Source organism: Chlamydotis macqueenii, chromosome 6, assembly GCF_036417535.1.
Source record: "Chlamydotis macqueenii isolate bChlMac1 chromosome 6, bChlMac1.mat, whole genome shotgun sequence".
In the NCBI taxonomy this organism is placed as follows: domain Eukaryota; kingdom Metazoa; phylum Chordata; class Aves; order Otidiformes; family Otididae; genus Chlamydotis; species Chlamydotis macqueenii.
The window spans coordinates 42942248-42961431 of record NC_141561.1 but is presented as its reverse complement, the minus strand read 5'-3'; the positions used below and the strand labels follow the sequence as shown (position 1 = coordinate 42961431).

The following is a 19184-nucleotide window of genomic DNA, read 5'->3' as shown; positions in this document are numbered from 1 at the left end:
CTGCAAATACGTCCTGGCAAGGGGGAAGATGATGGGAAAGAGGCAGAGTTCCCCATCATGCACCCACAGGTAGCCACACTGCAGTGCCCTGATGCTCGCTGTGCAAGCTCCCCATGGGGATTTCAAAGCCCCTCTCAGAAGGCTGTGCTGCAAGGGAAACCGAGGCACAGTGGGGACGGGGCTTGCAGAAAGCTCCATGCGGAGGTAGACCTCATCTCCTCCTCCCCACGCTGGGCTCTCGTTACCACACTGCCCTGACAGACCTCCTGGGGGTGAGTGAGCAGGATGAGTCCTGGTGTGCAGGGGAACCGCATATTTGTTTATCAGATGGACCTAAATTGGTCTATCAGGTGTTTCTGCCTCGCCAATCTCACCTCTTCCACAGGTGAAAACCTGACTTGCACGTGGCATCGCTGTCCTGGAGCGAGGACTCCAGCTGGGGGCAGCACCTCGAAGACACAGGGCTTGGCCTTCAACTCCTGGAGCAGCTTCTGATGCATGCGCACCGACAAACGTTTGTCCACCTGAGCACAGAAACCAATCGTGTGAGGTCTCCTTGGTCTGTGAGGACAGAGTCTCGGTTCCTGCAGTGCTCTGAGATACTGTCATGGTGCTGCGAGCACCCACGTCCAAACCAGCCACAGCCACCACTGGCCTAGAACTGGAGGGAAAATGTGCAGGCAGGGTGCGCAGATGCACTGTCAGAAGAGGAGCAATGGGTGAAGCTGGCAAAGAAGTGAAGCATCAGCTAGTGAACAGGTGCAGGCAAACCAGATTTGCTCTGTACCTCTAAAGCTTCCTCAGGTGGGCTGTAGCCCAAGGGCTCAGGCAGCCACAGGCGCAGAAAGGGCAAGAGGGGCAAAGAAAGCCCAACCACGACGTTACGCGTTCCACGGAGTCTGTGCTTTACCTTCTTAACAGGCTCACTCCTGGTGGTGAACCATTTGCAGGGGACCTGGAGTGGATTGTGGAGCTGGATGGTTTCTTCCTGGCACTGTCCGCACTGGACAGTGGAGAACTCCACTGTATCCTTGGAGAGGCAGAGGGACGGCACAGCAACGTTGGCACGGAGACGGACGTGAAATGTGGGGCCCCCTGTTAGCTAGTGAAGGACAGAGCATCCCGCTGAAAGCCCAGGTGACATCTGCTGCTGTCCCAAGCTGCCACCTGCCCTGAAAGGTGGTGAGGGAGGTGAGGAAGCATGCGGTACCTTGATGGGCAGGAGCATGTCCACCTCTCCCAGCGGCAGCTTGGCACTTTGTGGGTCGAAGCGCACCTCAAAAGTCTCTGTCTCCCAGCAGGGCAGACGTTTCACACGGGCAGGCTCCACACTGAAACCTTGAACAGATGAAAATAAAGCAGCTGAGAGGCACAACCCACATCAATGTGTCACAAGCGTGTTAAGGCCATACGAGTGTCCTGGCTGCTGGCTCTCTGAAGGACCCCTTGGCTTCTCCGGAGAAGCCTGCCACTCTTTCTCCCTTCCCACCACACACGGACAAAGGGTTTTCACAGCCAGAATCCAAGGTCCACACGGTAAAAAGGAAATCTATCATTTCAGGACCTCCAGCAATTTCTTCTTCAGGCATCCCACGGAAGGATGCACAGACCTCTCCAAAGGGGAATTTCCAACTAAGATCCCTCCATGCCATGGTGCTCCCTGGAAAACAACTTAGAGGAGACACCTGACCACCCCTCAGACACAGCGAGTCACCGTTGGATGGCAGGGCAGCCTTACCTCAAAGGCCTGCTTCAGAAGCCTGTTTCCATACAACACAGGACCTCACAGGCCACGTTCTCAATAAAGGCTGAACACAAGCCTTTATCTTTATGAACTCTAAGCAAAGCACTTCCAAACCCCAAAGAGTCCGTCTGCTTGTAACACAAGCCCAGAGTGCACAAAGAAACTCAGATGACACTCCTGGCAGTCAAGAGCAGAGGTTGCTGAGAGGGGACCACGCTGATCAGCCCATCTAGCCCCCAGGGAAGTGTTAGGGCAGTCACAGGCAGGCCAGGTCTCTGGGTCCTGCTGGCCAGGAGAACTCAGGCTCCAAAGCAGCAGGTAGAGAGGGTCGCAAGGAGGAAGAACTAGACAAAGAAGCACTCAAAAAACTCCCCATGGCCAGCAGCTGAAGCTACTTTGTCAGACAAGGCTCCTTCAAGCCCACGAGAAGTCTCTCCAGCACTGGTTACCTGTGTCACGCAGGACCTGTCCATCGGCGTGGAAGGACACAGGGAAGTGGCCAGTGTTGGTGATCTTCACGCTGTGCGTGTGGATGTCACCAGGAATGACGGAGCCAAGGTCCAGGATGTACTCGGGCAGCTGAGCCCTGAAAGGACGAGTAAGGACAGTTCTTAAACCATAGCCTGGCTACGTTTCCAAGTGGGTGGACGATGCAAAAAATGTGGGTATTTCTGTGTCCACTGCTGTAGAAACTCAGCTCTAGTCAGTGAATCCCAAGGCCTGACTATCTGGTAGTAAGACTTTGGCAAGTCCCAGGGAGTGTAGGTTCTAGGCTTCCTCAACTAGCAATGGGACCTTAAAATAAAGTTACTTTAAAATGGATACTGGTCACCGCTCGTGTGCTATGAAAAGCCACTGCAGACAAGTTCACTGGACCTCCACTGGTCTCCGTGGAACTGCTGAGCCAGGGGTACAGCCCAAGCCTGAACTTGCTTCAGGACCCTGAAATAGGATTTGCCCCCACCGCTCTGCAACCAGATCTGTCCCCAAAACAGCAGCAGCAGGGCTGCGCCTCTGGCTGTTACCCTCGGGGTGCCTGGAGATAGGCTATGAGAGTCCCCACTGACTTGAGAAGGCTCTGACGAGCACGCTGGTCAAAGGCTGTCTCCTCCGGGGGATGGGAGGCAAGAGCTTTCTGCTGTGCCAGGGCGTGTTCCTCTACCAGCATCTGCTCCATCTGCATCTGCAGCCGAGTGTCCAACTGATGACAAGGAAAGACAGTGGCTGGTTAGCAAAGGTCCTTCCCAAGGCACAACCCTGTCTCTGAAACAGGATCCCAGCCTGCTCTTGTGGAGAGGGGTGATGGGGTCCTCCTGGCTCACTGCTCAGTGTCTGTGACACCTCCTGCTCTCTTAGCCAGGACCTTATCTCTAGGGAAATGAACTCCAGCGCCTTCGCCTGCCCGTCACTGTTACAAAAGCTGATCTCGTCAGAGAGGCAGACGGACAAGCCAGGAACCTTCCAGTGCTCCGAGTGCCTACGCCCAGCCGGTGCCAAAGCAGCTTGGACAAAAGCTCTCTTGAAAAGGGAACCTTTTGTTGGGCCGGTGCCACTTGGAGCTGAGCACCGACAGCACAACCCCAGGGCACAAGTCAGGCTGCTGCGATTAACTCTGTAAACCTGGCAGGGCTTGGGTTCAGAGAATCCTAGAATCCTGGAATGGTTTGGGTTGGAAAGGAACTTCAGAAATCATCCAGTCCAACCCCCTGCAGCGAGCAGGGACATCTCCAACCAGATCAGCTTGCTCAGAGCCCTGTCCAGCCTGACCTTGAACGTCTCCAGGGATGGGGCATCCACCACCTCTCTGGGCAACCTGGGCCACTGCTTCAACACTCTCATCATAAAAAAAAATTCTCCTTATTCCTGGTGTGAATCTGGCCTCTTGTAGTTAAAAACAATGACCCCTTGTCCTGTCGCTGCAGGCCCTGTTAAACAGATTGTCCCCATTGTTGTGAGCCACAGACACCCCAGCCATGACCTGCAGCGCCAGCACAAAGAACCATCAATTCGATGCCTTGAGCAGGGTCTTCAGGATCCCTCCCTGGGGCAGTCAGGAAGCTGGTGCATCTATGGGAGGGACAATGCCCCGAGGTGGGCAGCCCATGGGCAATGCTGAGTTGATGCATGACCATGGGCAGGTGTGGGCAGGGAGGTCCCAAGTGCCAGCAGGACCCCAGGAAGCCTGCTGTGGGGTGCAAGGGGCCCAAAGGACACAGGGGGAGCACCCTGTGCCAAAGAGGGAAGCAGTTGTTCCTCACCAGACTCTGCGAGTTGTCCATGGGTGGCTCCGCTGCCGCAGCCTCCCTCAGAACAACTGCTTCGCCCCTCTGGCTGTCTTTTTCCACCTTTTCTTTCGCCTCTTTGAGCAGCTTCTCATATTTTTCATTTCCTGAAGGAAGAGAACATCCACAAATACAAGTGTGGGCACAGCGCCATTCCCATTCAAGCTGGGAAGCCCCATTCCCCTAACGCTGGCCTCTCCCAGAAACACATTCCTCAAGCAAGATGCCCTAGGGACATATAACATGGGGGAAAAAAACCCCAGGGCCTTCCTGGGGAGCAGACGGGCAGTGCTTACCTTTGACGTTCCTGGGCAGGTCCAAGCAGATCCTGGGAAAGCTCCCCTCTCCTTTCAGGGAAATTTCTTCTGGCTCCAGGTGAGCCACTCGGATCTGGAAAGTCCTGCAGAAGCCTCCAGGCACTCCCGGCAGGTAAGAGACTTTGAGAACTTTCCGCGTGCCAGGTCCAACGTAACCCTGCAGAGCGCGGGAGAAGAGGGAGGGAATGCACCAAAGAGGCTTTGGTGGAGGGATGGCTCAGACGATAGACATGCTGCCAAGAGAAGGCATGTTCTCCAGGCTCAGAAAGGGTCAGACAACATGGCCTTCTGGCCTTCTTCTGTCCCAAAGCTCACATCTCCTGCACCAGGATGCACTGTGTCCTTCAGAGGGCTCCTAAGGCTGCATTCCCACAGCACTGCCTGCCCTTTGCTCAGCGTGAGCACAGCTCTTCTGCTCACGAGGTGTGCCCTCTGCCAGCCAGAGCCAAGCTGAGGGAAGAAAGGCTCTTTTGCCAGCCGCTACGCAAGATGAGGGAAGTGCCCGCACTCTCAGACGGGCCGGCAGCTCCTGTCCCAGCACGTCAGCGGTGCCCAGGCTGGTGTTGAGCGCCGACGTATTCACAGATCCCAACCAAACGTCTCCTGCCTGTGTGGTTGCACCCAGGGTGCTCGAGTCTCTCCAGACTCACAGTGATCTGCAAACGTACATCTCTGGAGAAGCAGGAGCCCAGTGCAGGAGGAGATCCAGGGAAGAAGGTGCTGCCAGGAAGGCCACCTCCTCTCTGGGCTTCCAGAAGGGCTGTCGGAGTCCCGGGCTGGGCTGACGCCAGCCAGGTCAGGAGCAACTACAAGCAGACAGCACCACTGCTCGAGGTGACAGGACATGGTCTCAGATTTTGCAGCTCGCCCTCTGCACACTGGGCTGGACCCTCAGCTCCCGGCTCCCCTCCACGCTGCAGGGAGAAGCTGCTGAGCGGGACACATCCTGCCACTTGGTCTCCTGTGCCCTTACTGCAGCACACAACACAGCTGCAGCGAAAGCCAGCCCTGCCAAGCTGCCCGGGCCCATGAAGCAACTACAGCAACCACTGCCCGGGCCCAAGCAGAGCTGTGCTTTCGGGAGCTCGCGGGAAGGGGGCATCAGCGTCTCAGCCCTTTTCGGAGACAGGCATGAGGAAATGTGAAAGCCATTTGGCTTCCTCTTCCCATTGCACAAAGGGACATAGATAGGAACACTGCTTCAGCTCAAAGACACCCACGCAGAACGGAGAAGCTGGGATGGTGGGGTGCTGCAAACTCCTCTCCTTGCTATTCCACAGCCCCGCTCCTCCCTGGCCCCCCTCACTGCCCCACAAAGCTGCTGCAGAGCAGCAAAGCTGGAGCAGTGAGGGACCAGTACAGGGGCTGTCACCATTTCTGGCAAAGGACCTTCACGCCCAAGCAAGAAAGTATTTCAGTCTCCCCTGCTTAGTGCTGGCAGGGGGCAGGCAGGGTTTGTGCAGGCTCGGACCAGGAATAAGTCCTGTCCAATCACACAACCGGGGGAAGGCGACCCTCAGCAGAGTCTGCGCCATCCGGCTCCAGCGCCAGCATGAGCAGAGAGCTCAGCAGCTGGGGGCCAGAGAGCTCCCCAAGCACTCGTGCCTCCCGCCGGTGGGTGCTGTGTGACAGCAGGGCCACCCGCCAGCAGCGGCCGTTAAGGAACTCTCTCAGGCCCGCACCTGCTTGACCCTCTCTGCCCCCCAGCAGCAATTGCTTACAGCCCTGTCTCTCCTGGCTGCTTCTGTGGGTCTTGTCTTTTTTCCCTTTTTTCCCTCTCACCCTCTCCTGGGCAGCCTGAGACAGGCCCAGGGTTCATCGCTTGTGCTACTCACCGTGCTGGGCACAACCAGGGGCACGCCGGGCAGCGGGCTGTCTGCAGTGGCCGTGCTGGGGCTTAGCACCGCGTAGGTGATTCCCACCTTGCCGCTGTTCTGCAGGGTGAGCTCTGCTTCCGCGACTTTGTGAAACGGCTGAAGAGAGGGCAGAGGAGCGGGAAGTTACACACACCAGTCTGCTGCTGGGAGTCTCCTGCTGCTTGCATTGGGATGAGAGCAAATGAACACAACGCAAGAGAGAAGCAGGGACTGCAGAGAAGATACGGGCACTTGACTCTCCCAGGTCAGGCTGGGGAGCCCACAGCCACAGGGTAGCTCTTAGCCCTGCACAGGAACAGAGAGTGATGGCGGCATGCAGAGGGGCAATACCAACCATAGACAGATCAGTAATCAAGAAACCAAAGAGGATGCCAGCCCTCTGCACTTCAAGGTGTCATCTAACAGCTGGCTGAAAGAAAGGAGGAGGCACCAAGACATTTCAGAAGAACAGGCACCCGCACGCAAGTATTTGCAGAGCTTGCAGTGACAGCGACAAAGGGAGATGGACGTGCAACATGTACAGGGCCAACAGCTGGAAATATCTGGGGGGTTTTGAGCTGAAAAGAAGCAAAGCAGGGATCATTGTGGGACATTCTCTCCAGCTACAGTGACGGGAAGCCCAAGTTCACTTCCTCCCTGGTTTACTGTGTTGGTTAATCAAGAGCATGGAAAGAGAGCATCTCCTTGGACCTCAGGCTTTAGGAGCGGATCAGTGGATGGATGTCTTGGGGCATGTCCCCCTGGAGATCACCTCTGGGATCCTGCCTGCCCCAGGAGGCAGCATGAGTGACCTTGAAGAGGAGGAACTGCCAATTTTGGGGGAGCAGGGGTGGAGATGGCCATCAAAACCCAGCCTGGATGCAGGACGTATCACTCAAAAAGTAGCTGGGAAGGGGAGAGAGCCCTGGACCTAGGTGGGCAGCAACCCGCCGGTGGTGGTTTCGTGACAAGGACCTCTGCCAAGAGAAGTGCACGGTACCTGCAGCCCGTAGTCAATCTCCATGACGTCTAGGTGGTAGCTGATGAGCGAAGCCTCCCCACTCAACGCCATCTTGTAGGTCGGGCCTCCCTCCACCCTGCACAGCGCCATGGCGCGGGCAACAATGTTGGCGTGGCCAAAGAAAGTGAAGGTGACTCGCTGGCTCTCGCCTGGCTGCAGCACACCGTGCAGCGGCAGGATGTCGAAAACCTGGAAGCGAGGGAGGAGAGATCAAGATGTCGAGCACTGAAATGGGTGCAGAAGGGGAGCCGTGGCTTGGAGAAAAGGACAGACATGGCTGGAGGGACCTCTCCCTCAAACACAGGCAAAATCATCCTCATCTCAGCCTGCATCCATTCCACTTTCCAGCACAGTAACCACGGGAAAAATTTTCTCCCTTGCTCACTCATTAAGGCATTCATTAATACACTACACTGAAGTACTTTGGAGGTCTCCTGGCAGCAACAAATTCTCTCTGCTGCCTTTAGAAACAGGTTTTACTGCCTTTAGAGAAACACAAAGACTTGGAGGTGAGAGCCCTAGGAGCCCCTAGGAAGACTCCAGCCCAGCTCCTCTGACTCCTGATGCTTTGCACTCTCTCTCTGATTTGCATGCTGCTCTCTCTCAAGACGCTACAGCAAAATCTACTGCAGAAATTTCCTGATGACCACTCGATTAGAGACAAGATGGATAATGCCCTCCGTGGGTGCAGCAGAGGTAATGCCCTCCATCAATCCTATGACACGTCCCGCACAGCCTCTCCAGTGACCAGTCGCTGCAGCAGTGCTGTGGGATGTGCTTGGAGGGGTGCAAAGCTGCTCTGTGAGCAGCATCGAGAGCCACCCGTGGGAGCGGGAGCTGCGTAACTGCTTGCCACACTGGAAATGCAGGAGAGAGACACATTCCTACTTACATCCTCCGCTCTCAAGGCGAGGGGCTCTGCCTCCCCCAGCTGCGTCAGTTCCTTCATCCTCACCGGGCTCTGAGTCTTGATCCTCGCCACGCTGCCCGGGGATGACGTGCCTCGCTGCTGGAATAGCGCTGGTGCGGGCAGCTGGTAACTGGTTGCAAGGAGAAGTGGAAGAGGACAGAGGTGAACGCCTTGTGGGGAGGTAAGAAGCGCAGCAAGAAAAGACACATGAACTGTGCAAAAAGGTGACACTGAGACACAAAGGGGCAGATCTGGACAGCGATGAGCTACAACAGACCCCCCAGTGCCCTCCTGAAAGCACCCACCCCTGCAGACCGTGCCTTCCACACCCAGAGGGCCTAAGTGAGAGAATCTGCAGCTCTACTGGATATTTCTCCTGAAATTTCCCTTGACAATTACCCACAGCTGTAGGTCCGTCCAAACAAGCAGCAGTGCTGGTAGCGTTCTCTAAGTGCGATCAGGCCGGAGCAGGGATGGAGCCCGCTTGTACTTAAACCCTAGTCTAATTCAGCAGGAGATGGCAGGGGCCTCCAAGCAGAGCTTACAGCCCTGCTCCTCCTTCCCTGCCCACGTCCCTCCACCTGCTCTTGCAGACTTCCCTCTGCCTTTTAGGGTCTGTTCTTGAAGGCGCCGTGCATCAAGAAGGGCCACACTGAAGACTTGTTGTTACTTGGTAAGGCTCAGCTGTGAACGGGCTACCCCAGTTCCCAGGACTTCTCCCCCAAGCCCTGCTCGGAGCAACAGCTCATTTCCCGTTCCAACAGCTCGTCTCCTCCGGGCCAGATCCCAGTTCCCTCAACAAAACTGTTTCGTGGTGATCTCTTGTATTTGGAATAGCAGCACTTCCATGTCCAATGGTAAACTTGGCTTCGTTTCCTACAGCGTTACAGCAACATCGTTTGCTGCTGTAATTAAAACTGTCCAGACCAGACGTTTGCTCTGTGCAGAGAGGCCACAGCGGGAGGAACTGCTAGCAATGTGTTGAGAAATAGGCTCCAGCGCAACTGGAAGACTGGTCCTGGGCTTGGAACCCACAGGCCAGCGCTGGACAGCCCTGCTCGCCAGGGATGCTCAGACAAGTCCTCCCGCCAACATCTACAGCTGTACCCGAAGCCACAGCAGAACCTGCCGTTTGCTGTGAAACACTCAAGAGCTGGTTCGTGAAGGTGACGTGCAGGTTAACAGATGGAAACTCACTTCACCAAGGTGCTGTTTGCCTCAGGCCACCAAGCTCTGAGAAAGCAGCTTCCCACGCCAGCTTTCCTTCCCAGGGGAACCAGTACAGAGGCTACAGCCAAACAGCAGCAAGAGGCTGGGACAGCAGCACAGCGTGCTGGTGGCAGTGCCGTTGTAGCTTCTTAGTACGGGACGACAACAAACAGAGTTGGCAGGGAAGGAAAAGAGGCCACATGATACATCTGCTTGTCCAAGTGCCTAAGCATGGCTTTGTAGCTCCAGAAATAAAGCAGGATTCTAGCTTACGGCTCTGCAAAACGTGCTGGTAGTATCTACAGCCCCAGCTTGGCTGGAGAACATTGTCTCCTTCCCAGCATCAAACTGGTGAAGATCACCTGTTTGCTGAGCATCTCCCCTGACCACAGCTGGCAGGTGTTATTTCCACAAGGCAAAGTGGAAAGCAATTTGTCAGGTCCCAGGCAAACAGCCTTGGTCTTTGCCAAGGACAGGCAGGACATCAGGAAGAAGAGCTTCAAGGAGAGGGCAGAGGTGCACATACCTCCTCCGGCTCACGTGGCTGTTTGGCAGGAGCATCCAGTGGTACCGGACAGGAAGCGGGCTGCAGTTGGTCATCTCGACGTAACGCTCCTGTTCGGTGTCATTCAAGATGCCGCCAAAGTCCAGGGCCGTGGTCTGGATGCGGAGACTGGGAAAGTAGACCTCTCCCCTAACGGGGACCAGCTCCACATGCGGGTGCTCTAGAAACTGTATCTTCAGAGTCTTCTCTGCTACCCGGCTATTCAAATCATTTTCATAAGCAGGGTTAAAGCCGATGAAGAGATGAAGCTCCTCCCCTACCTCCAGCTTCATGGGCTGCAAGGAGATGAAAAGCATTCACCACCAGCTGATGAAGTCCCAAGGTCTGAGGGCATAAAACGTGTCAATGCTCAAAGTGTGACCCCTACGTGGGCTTCAGGTCATGCTTCATTTTCTGGACAGTGTGCACCTGACCGCAAGCACCACAGCAGTCTTCTCTGAGACTGCCTCAGGCTCACATCTCTGTGCTCTGCATCGATAGCGATACAAGGGGGAAAGAAATATTGTTCTACTGTACTCGGAACCCACCAAAGCTGTATGCTGAGTACATCACCAAAGCAGCACTCTAGCAAGCCAGGGCCTTTTCCCCTGACTCTAGAAAAACTTCTTTATCCTCACACTCAACACAAGCACAACAGCACTGCGTCCTCACCCTTGCCGGGGCTAGTCACCAGCACGGCACAGAAGTGGTGGCCGTGCCTACAACAACACGTGTTTAGCAGGGTCCACGTCCCACACCTTCCACTAACAGCAGGGCAGGCACCAGGCTGAAGGCAGAGCTGCCCTCCAAGAGAGCAAGCAGCTCCAGAAGTGGTCTGAGGATGGCGGCTGGAGAGCTGGGACGGCTTCCAAGAGACGCCTTTACTACCCAGCTTGCCCAGACCTAGTTGCCTGCTGCCTTCTCTCCATGTCTTAGAGCCAGGTGTGTTTCCCCAATTCAGATGACATTCTGTTTCCTTCAGCAGCTCGTCTCAAATCTGATTTAGTTCAGGCCAGTCTACTGCTGACTCTAAAGTATCAACTTCTCTACTGGAGGGCCTCCCACCAGAAACGCGCCACCACACTCCTCCCTCTCCAACACCCACCAGCAGGAAGGTCCACGGCTGCTCACCTGGACATCTGCAGGGAGGGGCTGCCGGTGCGCATCGCAGATGAAGAAGGGTTGCTCTAAGGCCAGGACAAGGCTGACTGGCAGGGAGGAGTCGTTTTTTAAAGAAAGAGACTTGTACTGAAGGCAAAGGACATCACTGGGTTGCTACAGAAACAGAAGACAAGGGGAAAAAGTCAAGTTCAAGTGGCCATGGACCTCCTTCCCTTTCTGACGCATTGCAACTTTTTCAACCCCAGACATGCATACATCTCTATTTACGATTTTCATTAGTTTGTATCCTTCCAAAAGTTTTTCCTCTAAGACTATCAGATGCTCTCCATGTTCAGAAACTGCAGCATCCCGTGTGGGGACAGCGGAGGGAATAGGATTTACCCTGTAGTGGAGAGCCTGCAGTAGCCTGAGGTTAGTTTGGAACATTTACACGCACACACAGTCAGCGAGAAACCTCAGCTGCCCGGTAGCAACCTGTCTCCTGAGGCCCCTGCTACAGGGGGCATTGCTCTGGGTTTCCTGCATGGTTTATAGAAACCAGACAGTGTCTGGGAAACTAGTGCTGTGCGTGCTGATATCAAACAGCTGCAGTGCCATAGCCCTCCATAAATCGGAGCGCGTGGCGTCAAGCACACCACAGGCAGACATCAGGGAGAGCTGAAAAGCTTCTAATTAAATCTGCCAGCTCACAGGATTTTGTGCTTCTCAGGATGCCTGGGAACCAGAGGAGACACCTGAAAACACAGAAACTAAACACTGAAATATCTTATCTTTGTCAGACACCTCATGGGAGAGGGAAAGTTCACGCAGGAGTTGGGATCCAGAGACTAAAGGGCACCTGCTTTGGGTTGTTCTCAGTGCTGCAGCTGAAGACATCTGCAGGTCCTTTGAAGAAGGTGAGTGTTGGGGAAATGCGAAGAGCTAGCATCCATACCAACGTCAGAGAAGGCAAAGAGAGACAAGAGATGACAGGTTTTGCTCATCACCCTGAGGAGCTGACAGCAATCTCAGTTTTCCTCTGCTTCCCTACAGGACTGCTGTTCAGACTTCGCCGTGCCTTGGAGGATCCTCAAGAACCTCCCTTCACACTGACTGCAGAACCTTGTGTCTCTCTGGATGTGGCCATGATCCCCTTCAGCGCAGCAGCTGTCATCTCAGTTTTACTTGGCTGAAGTTAAAAAAAAGTCCCGTCTCTGACTTGGAGAAGCTCTTTCATTTCCTCCTTGAGCACAAGCACACGCACCCCACAGGCTTTCAGGCCTCGGCCACGCTATTAAATGCCAGGATGCAGTCCCGAGACTTACCTTCTCCACCCGGAAAGTGATTGCCCTGGAGGACATTTGCAGGACGGGAGCAATGAACTCGCACGTGATGTCCATGTGCATTATCTGCCTCTTCCTTCCCTCCCTTCCCACGATGGCGTGACACAGCAGCCGCTCCTTCACCACCTGTGTGCAAGAGTCGCAGGTCACCCGGCGGGTGCTAGCACGGCATCCAGAACACACCCTGCATTTACCATCACCCAGCCACGGACCGTACTGCTGCCATGAAGTGACAGCCACTGGTCTCCTCAAGAGCCCCCTTTTCTTTTGATGCTGCTTCCTATTTATTCTGCACGCCAGTGTCCATAATGCTACACCCCAACGTCCACAAAAGGCACCTGTGAGTCACCTGCTGCCTACAGCCGTAATAATCCCTGCCACAAAGGATTATTGCTTTGATGTGCCCCCTTGCTAAGCACAATACGTACGGAGAGCTGTTGGAGCTGATTAAAAATATAGAACCATATGAAGGGAAGGAGGTGCTGGAAGGGCCAACGCCAGCAGACCCTGCCTTGGAAGCTTAGTGGAAAGGATCCATGGAAAAACCCAAGGAGCCAGCCTGCTTTCAGGTCAAGAGGGGATCACTCGTGTACTCTGCCCTCCTAAAGCACCCCAGGAAAGAGAGGTCTTGGCCTTCACAAGAAAAGCCTCTGCTTAAGCCGGATGCTCTTACATTCAAGACTTTTTCCTCATTTCCCATGGTTTCACTTCTCCAATTCCTCCTTTCATTTCTCACTCTTCCTTCTGGTACAACACCACAACCCAACTCCTCCTCTGAGCCTACAGCCTTCCAAATCATCTGTGTCGCACGGGCAAGGCAGGGAGTTGGGCTTCTGACCAGCCTGAGGAGTATTAAGTTCTCAAGACCCAAGGAAGGTGGAAAGCCCACTCCCAGAGTCTTGGCTTTGACTGCAGGAGCCACAAAGCCACAGCTGTGCCCACAGATGCCCTTTCAGCTTTCCAGGCAAGACACCCTCACCAGTGCCCTGAGCACTTTATTTCCTTTCTGGTACCTTTGTCTCCTCTTCAGCTAAACCTGTGGGCTCAGAGCTGCACTGGGACAGTCTCATCACAGTCAGCGAGGGGAGTAATCAAGTCTTCTTCAAGCTACCACTGAGGCAACGCTTTCAAACAACCTTCAAACCACTCATACCAGCAGGAGCTGGTATGCAGATTTAGTTCCCATTCGCTTAAACATCTGTGCCCAGGAATGCTGCAGGCAGGGAATGCGCAGCAGGGTTAGCCGGCAGCTTCTCTGCGGAGCTGGATTTCCCCTGGAAAGAAGGGGCCTGGGAGGAGAACAGCCAGCAATCCTGCTGAAATTTCCCTCTCTGAGCTGCCATCCAAGGGTGCCGCAAGACCTGGCTGCCCTTGGGACAGCGGGGCTGGCTGCGAGACTGGGGCAGGCAGTTATGGAAACACTGACAAAAGTCAAGCTGTCAAATACAGTGATCCCTGGGAACAGTTTCCCACGTGGGGACCGTCACTGTGATCACCAGAGCTGGCACAATGTGCTTGTTTTTCTCCTCCAGGACTTAGAGCTAGAGCAGCCCTCTGTCCATCTTTGTCTACAGAGGAAAAAAATGTCGTTCCCAGACACTCCCTCCCTTCACCGGTGTTTTGTTTTATTCGCTGCTTCCCCCAGAAGCTTTGCATTTTTTTTTTGCATTTTTCTTTACTTTCTGCCTGTGCTCCTAGTCAAAGTGTAGCATCTTTTCTCTGCCTTTCCCTTCCACCTCAGCACGTGACACCTCGTAACCTGCCGTTTGCCCCTGAGCTAGTAATGCTTCCTTCTGCCCATCTTTTGCTAGCAGCAAGGTGGGTTTATGGTAGCTACAGAAACATGAAAAAGCCTTAGCAACTGATGGTGGCCAGCAAGGAAAGCAACTGGTACCGCCATGGTGGCAGCTTGCTTGTGCCACTACAACAGTTCCTTGAAAGCACTTGCTCATTTTCTCAGGGAAATGTCAAGGGGCTGCAGAAGAAGTCCCAGCGCAGGTGATCTGATGGGAAAGGCTCAGCCCTCGGGGCAACCTCACCTGGGGAGTGCTGGAGAAGCCTTCCAGCACCATCTCCATGCTCTGGCCTGGCATCAGCTCCATCCTCGGAGGATGGAGCTTAAACACAGGGCAGGCAGGCTTGCGGCTCTGCAAGGAAGCTTTGCCCTTGGTGTCTGTGATGGCAGGCAGACGGTCACACCGGTGAGGTGGGGCAAAACCTTCCATTGTCCCACAGAGATGATGAGTGTGTCCTCCTTTCTTCATTGTCTTGAAAGAGTAACAGCAGCACGGAACCAAGCTAGAAGAGAAGCAGAGATGGAAAATGTCATGGGAGCTGCCATTTCCAAGGAGTCCCTCAGCCTCAGCACCCCCACGGCCTTAGCGCACTGCACACTGCGCAATAAAGCCACCTCCAAAAAGGCTGACCCAGCTCAGAGCTTCAGCAAAAGCCAGACCTTGGCTGCCCCTAAGTTCATCACCATCCACTAGCTGGTCTGTTTGCCTCACGGAAGGAAAGCTGCGTGAAGAACATCATCTCAGTTGCTGTGGACAGAGCAACACCAGCCTTTGGCGCTTGAGACCCAGAGCATTTTTCCAAGGTGCTTCCTGCAGGTCTCGCTGCTTCGGATGCCGAGCTGGCCTGTCCTGGCTGCCTGGATGGCGGAACAGCTTGGCTGCCGTTTCACCTTCCCCTTGGGAGCTGCTGCCTCAGCTGGCTTCCTCTGAAGATGCTATTTGGGAGCTGCAGGGTTTGCAGCCTCATCTGCCCACCTGGATGCTGGGCTGGCCCCCGTGGTGGGGTCCCTGCCCTGGCACCAATGTTATCCACATCGGCCCCCCATCCCTTAGGGAACAGCCAACCACCACTGCCCCACACCTACCGCCCTTTGCCTCAACAGTGCAGCTGCTTTGAGCTTTAGGAAGACGCACTGTGAGAACACAGGATCAACAGACGTTTCCCCGAGATTAACGCTGCAGTGACATTGTAAGATAAATAACTACAGCTAGACAGAAAGCAAAATGAATATGCAATGGAAATGGATTCCTTCGTGTACAAGAAACACTCACTGTGTCTTTTAATAGATTCACCTCAATAACCCGGTTTTGCCCACCCAAGGGATGCCCATCCTCAGGAGAAGGTTATTTCCCCCTCCAGTCTCTCTTCTGGAGCGCGCGCCAAGGGAAGCTACTTTATCGCTGCTGGCTCCCCAACAAGGGTGGCCAGGTTTGCACAAAGGCTCAAGGGCAGAGGAAGCCAGGACTGCTCAAATCCCACCGCAGCAGCCACGTGGCTGGGCGATACTGCTGAGAGCATGAAGAACAGCTCTGCAAAACCGGTTGATCAAAAGCACCAAAGTCTTCTTTCCCAAGAGTTAGGTAGCGCTTCTCAACAGCCCCTGAAGGACTGAAGCACTCACTTCTGTTTCTGGAAGACGACAACCAAAGCAAAACCTGTCAGCAGAGCTCTGCCTGCTCCCCCAGAGAGACCACAGCCACTGAGCCTCCTGAAACCACCCAAACATCAGCACCAGATGCAGTTTTGTCTCAGAGGCCAGGGATCCACACAACCCCAGGAAGGCAGACAAGAGAAGTGGCCTCAGCGACCACGTAGGATCCCACCAACCCTCTTCTCTTGTCTCTGCATCCGTGCGGAGCCCATCACTAGCCTCAGAGGCACCCACTGCTCTGCCATCAGCCAAGGGCTACCCAGCCAACACCTTCATACCCAGCTGGCAGCTGGCAGGTTTTCATTGACATTAATGTACAACTTCTCCTGGGATTCATGCTGACACAGGGGAGCTCGCTTGAAAAGGAGACCTGATGGCTCTGCTCCGGAGGTGAATCTGCAAGGCTGCTAACTGGCAAAGCTCATTTATCAAAGCTTGCCAACGAGCCGCGCAGGACGTTGCACCCGACAAACTCTTACAGAGGAATGGTGCTAGGCTGTCTGGATGGAGCCAGGCGTTGCATTCCCCAGGGGGACCCAGCGCAGACCACCATGCCCTGCCAGGCCAACGGCCCACTCCACAGGAGCACGATTTCCCTTTTGTTATCACCTTTTATTCCAATCCCTCTGTGCTTTCTCCCTGCGGCACTGTCACCCTGCAATTCAGTGCAAAAGCTCCAGCACAGCTGAGAGAATGACCAGGAGCCTGGTGTTAAACCTTCCTGCTCGCTCTTTAAACAAACGCCGACTCTCAGCTGACACTGAGGTGGACCAAGCTCCCTTCCAAGAGGCTGCTGGAGATCCACAGCTCCACATGCTGTCATGTACAGCTATGGCTCCTGCCTTAAGGCCTTACACTACGACTGTCTCTTCTCCCAGCATTTCCCTCTGCTCTCCTGCCTTCCCAACTTGCACCAGCTCTGCCTTTTTATTCACTCTTGGCCGGGCATCTGGCCCACATTTCATTTTGGTTCACAATGCATCAGAGCTCCCACGCAGCTGGCGACTTTGGAAGGGAAGAGCAGAACCCAAAGGACTATGAGTGGATCCCCAGGGCAGCAGCCAGCAGCCAGACGCGCGGTCAGAGCTGACTGTGCATGGCTGAATCCAGAGCAGCAGGTGAGCGAAGCCGTACCACTCCTGAGGGGCTCCTGTCAAGAGCCCATTCCAAGTTCCTGGAAATCACAGGAAGACTCCTGTGGGGATCAGATTGTCTGAGAAATCTGCACCCTCCTGGAGCAGTCCAGCCTTGCTGTTTTCCCTAGGTGTACGCAGGAACCGCTCCCCAGAAAACCACCCATGGGTTTAAAACGCAAGGGGAGTCGCGGTGAGTCAGCTTTGCAGTCCCTTCCAGCTGGGCCAGCTGTTGCACTTCTCATCATAAGCCTTCACCCCATTTTATAGACAGAGCAAGCACAAATAATCTCACCCCTCATTGACAGGCTGAGCCAGAACATGCAAAAGGCCACGTGCAAGATGAGGAGGGCAACAGCAGCAGCCGCGAGGCAGGCAGCCTCTGTCCCCTCCATGTTTAACCCACAGCCTGGATGCAGTCACAAGGGCATCCCATGGGAAGAAAGGAAGAAGTTTTGGCAGTTTGTCTTTTGGGGAGCAAAGCTTGCTCCCTGTCCAGCTCTGCGGGGGAAGAAGGGGCTCCAGCTCCCAGGCCCTGACACGGAAAGCGCTGCCGCCCCCAGGTGCCTCTCAGGCAGCAGCAGAGCCCCCACTCTGCTCCACAGGCCACCTCACCCCTCAAATCCTCCCCCAGAAAAGCAGCTTGGTCGCAGGGGACGGGATCCCACAGGAGGGGAGCACAACCTGCTCCCAGGAGAGCTTTGTCAGGCCCGAGGTGGCCCTGGCCCAGGCGCAGCCCTGCCTCTCTCCCCCCTCTCACACAAGGGGTGCCCCCACACCGCTGCGTGGGACAGGGGGTGTCAGCCCTCCGCGAGCTCCCCCACAGCCCTGGGTCTCTGCCCAGCTGCGCTCCCCAGCCCCTCCTCCCGACCCTCAGCAGCCTGGGCTCAGCGGCACCGACGGCTGCCCTCCCTCTTTCAGAGGGGACAAGACGCAGCCACGTCAGCACGGGGGTGCTCACCAGCATCCCTCACCTTTCCCACGCCGCGGGGACACCGAGGCACACTCACCCGCTTGATCCCAGCTCTCAGCCGGACTGTTGCCCTCGTTCCCGTAGCAACAAGGGCATCCCAACACCGCCATGGCGACAGCAGGGACACAGAGGGGAGGAGGTGGGTTTGGAACACCATGGCGGACACGGAGGCAGAGGGGACGGGGACGCTCAGCACCCACCCACTCCCGCAGGGGCAGCGCACGCCATCAGCAGGGATCTCTGACCCGCTCCTTGCTGCCCCAGCGCCACAGAAACCAGCCGCACTTCCCTCCTTTGCTGGGGCACGCACACCAGAGCGCCTGGCTAGCAGGGCCTCATCTCACAGCAGCAACAGCAGCTCAGGGAAAGCACACAATGGCCACTGCAGGCATCTCTGACATTGCCGCCAGCACAGCCTCCCCGCTCCAGCACAGCCACATCCCTCGGGGTGTTACCCTGAAACACAGCAGCGGCCAGAGAAACTCATGGCAGGACCCAAAGGCTTCCTCCCAGCTCTATCACCTGTGCCAGGGCTCAGACCAAGCCAGCTAGCCTGCAGGACTGACCGTGAGCAGAGCCACACACCACCTGCAAACACCCACTCTGGCCCAATATGCCAAAAGCCAAGTCCCACACAGCCCACAGAGGTGCCAGCGCTGCCCTCAGAAGGGGCCAGCTGCTCTTCTCTCCGGCACGCTTGGTGATAACTTGGACCCTGCTTCAGCCCGCTGCCCTGCTCTGCTGGCACCTCGCACCTCCCAGCCTGCCCGTGGCAGGGCTCTGGGCACAGGCTGACACCCACGCGCACAGCCCAGCACAGCCGGCCCTGTCGCTCTCACGAAGCACCCCGAGAAGCACAGCCTGACACACACAGCTCTCCACTCTCTCCTGAACCCAGGCTCCCCCTGACTCCCTCACCCAGGAGCTCCACACGGCCTCCGCGCTCCATCGCTCTGCGCACCGGGGCTCCCTTCAAACGGATGCGTTTCACCCGAGTGCCCCTGCCCAGGGCTCTTGGGCAGGCTCTGGCACGGGGCTCAAGGGAGGTCAGTGCCTGCTGACTGTGGCTCAGATCCCTCATCTTCATCTCACGGACAGAGATGCTTCTGCAGCTAAGGAAACAGAACTGCTTGGCTGGCCGTCACGAGCACAGCGGGAAACTCCAGTTGCATAAGATGGCAAACCAGAGCACTTCCAAACCAGGTCTCTGCAGATTAACTTCTGCTTCACAGGGAGCATCGCCGCTATTTCAGTAAGACTCCATCTATAGGATAGCAGAAGCGGGGCGGTAGGGAGGCGGGAC

General features: G+C 55.6%; 1 protein-coding gene across 1 annotated transcript in view; it reads right to left on the bottom strand.

Moving 5' to 3' along the window:
• Positions 1-17991, bottom strand: part of LOC147600336 (axonemal central pair apparatus protein HYDIN-like) — a 32238-nt gene extending 14247 nt beyond the window's left edge. Inside the window, exons 1-16 of the mRNA XM_086751225.1 lie at positions 17919-17991; positions 14807-14870; positions 14367-14625; positions 12310-12453; positions 11015-11158; positions 9866-10179; positions 8113-8260; positions 7200-7409; positions 6179-6316; positions 4323-4500; positions 4003-4133; positions 2812-2945; positions 2194-2330; positions 1211-1338; positions 911-1102; positions 375-524 (exon numbers count right to left, since the gene is read on the bottom strand). Coding sequence (XP_086607351.1) covers positions 375-524; positions 911-1102; positions 1211-1338; positions 2194-2330; positions 2812-2945; positions 4003-4133; positions 4323-4500; positions 6179-6316; positions 7200-7409; positions 8113-8260; positions 9866-10179; positions 11015-11158; positions 12310-12453; positions 14367-14625; positions 14807-14870; positions 17919-17991 — 2544 coding nt within the window. The remainder of the gene's footprint in view (positions 1-374; positions 525-910; positions 1103-1210; positions 1339-2193; positions 2331-2811; positions 2946-4002; positions 4134-4322; positions 4501-6178; positions 6317-7199; positions 7410-8112; positions 8261-9865; positions 10180-11014; positions 11159-12309; positions 12454-14366; positions 14626-14806; positions 14871-17918) is intronic.
• Between the last annotated feature and the right edge of the window lie 1193 nt (positions 17992-19184).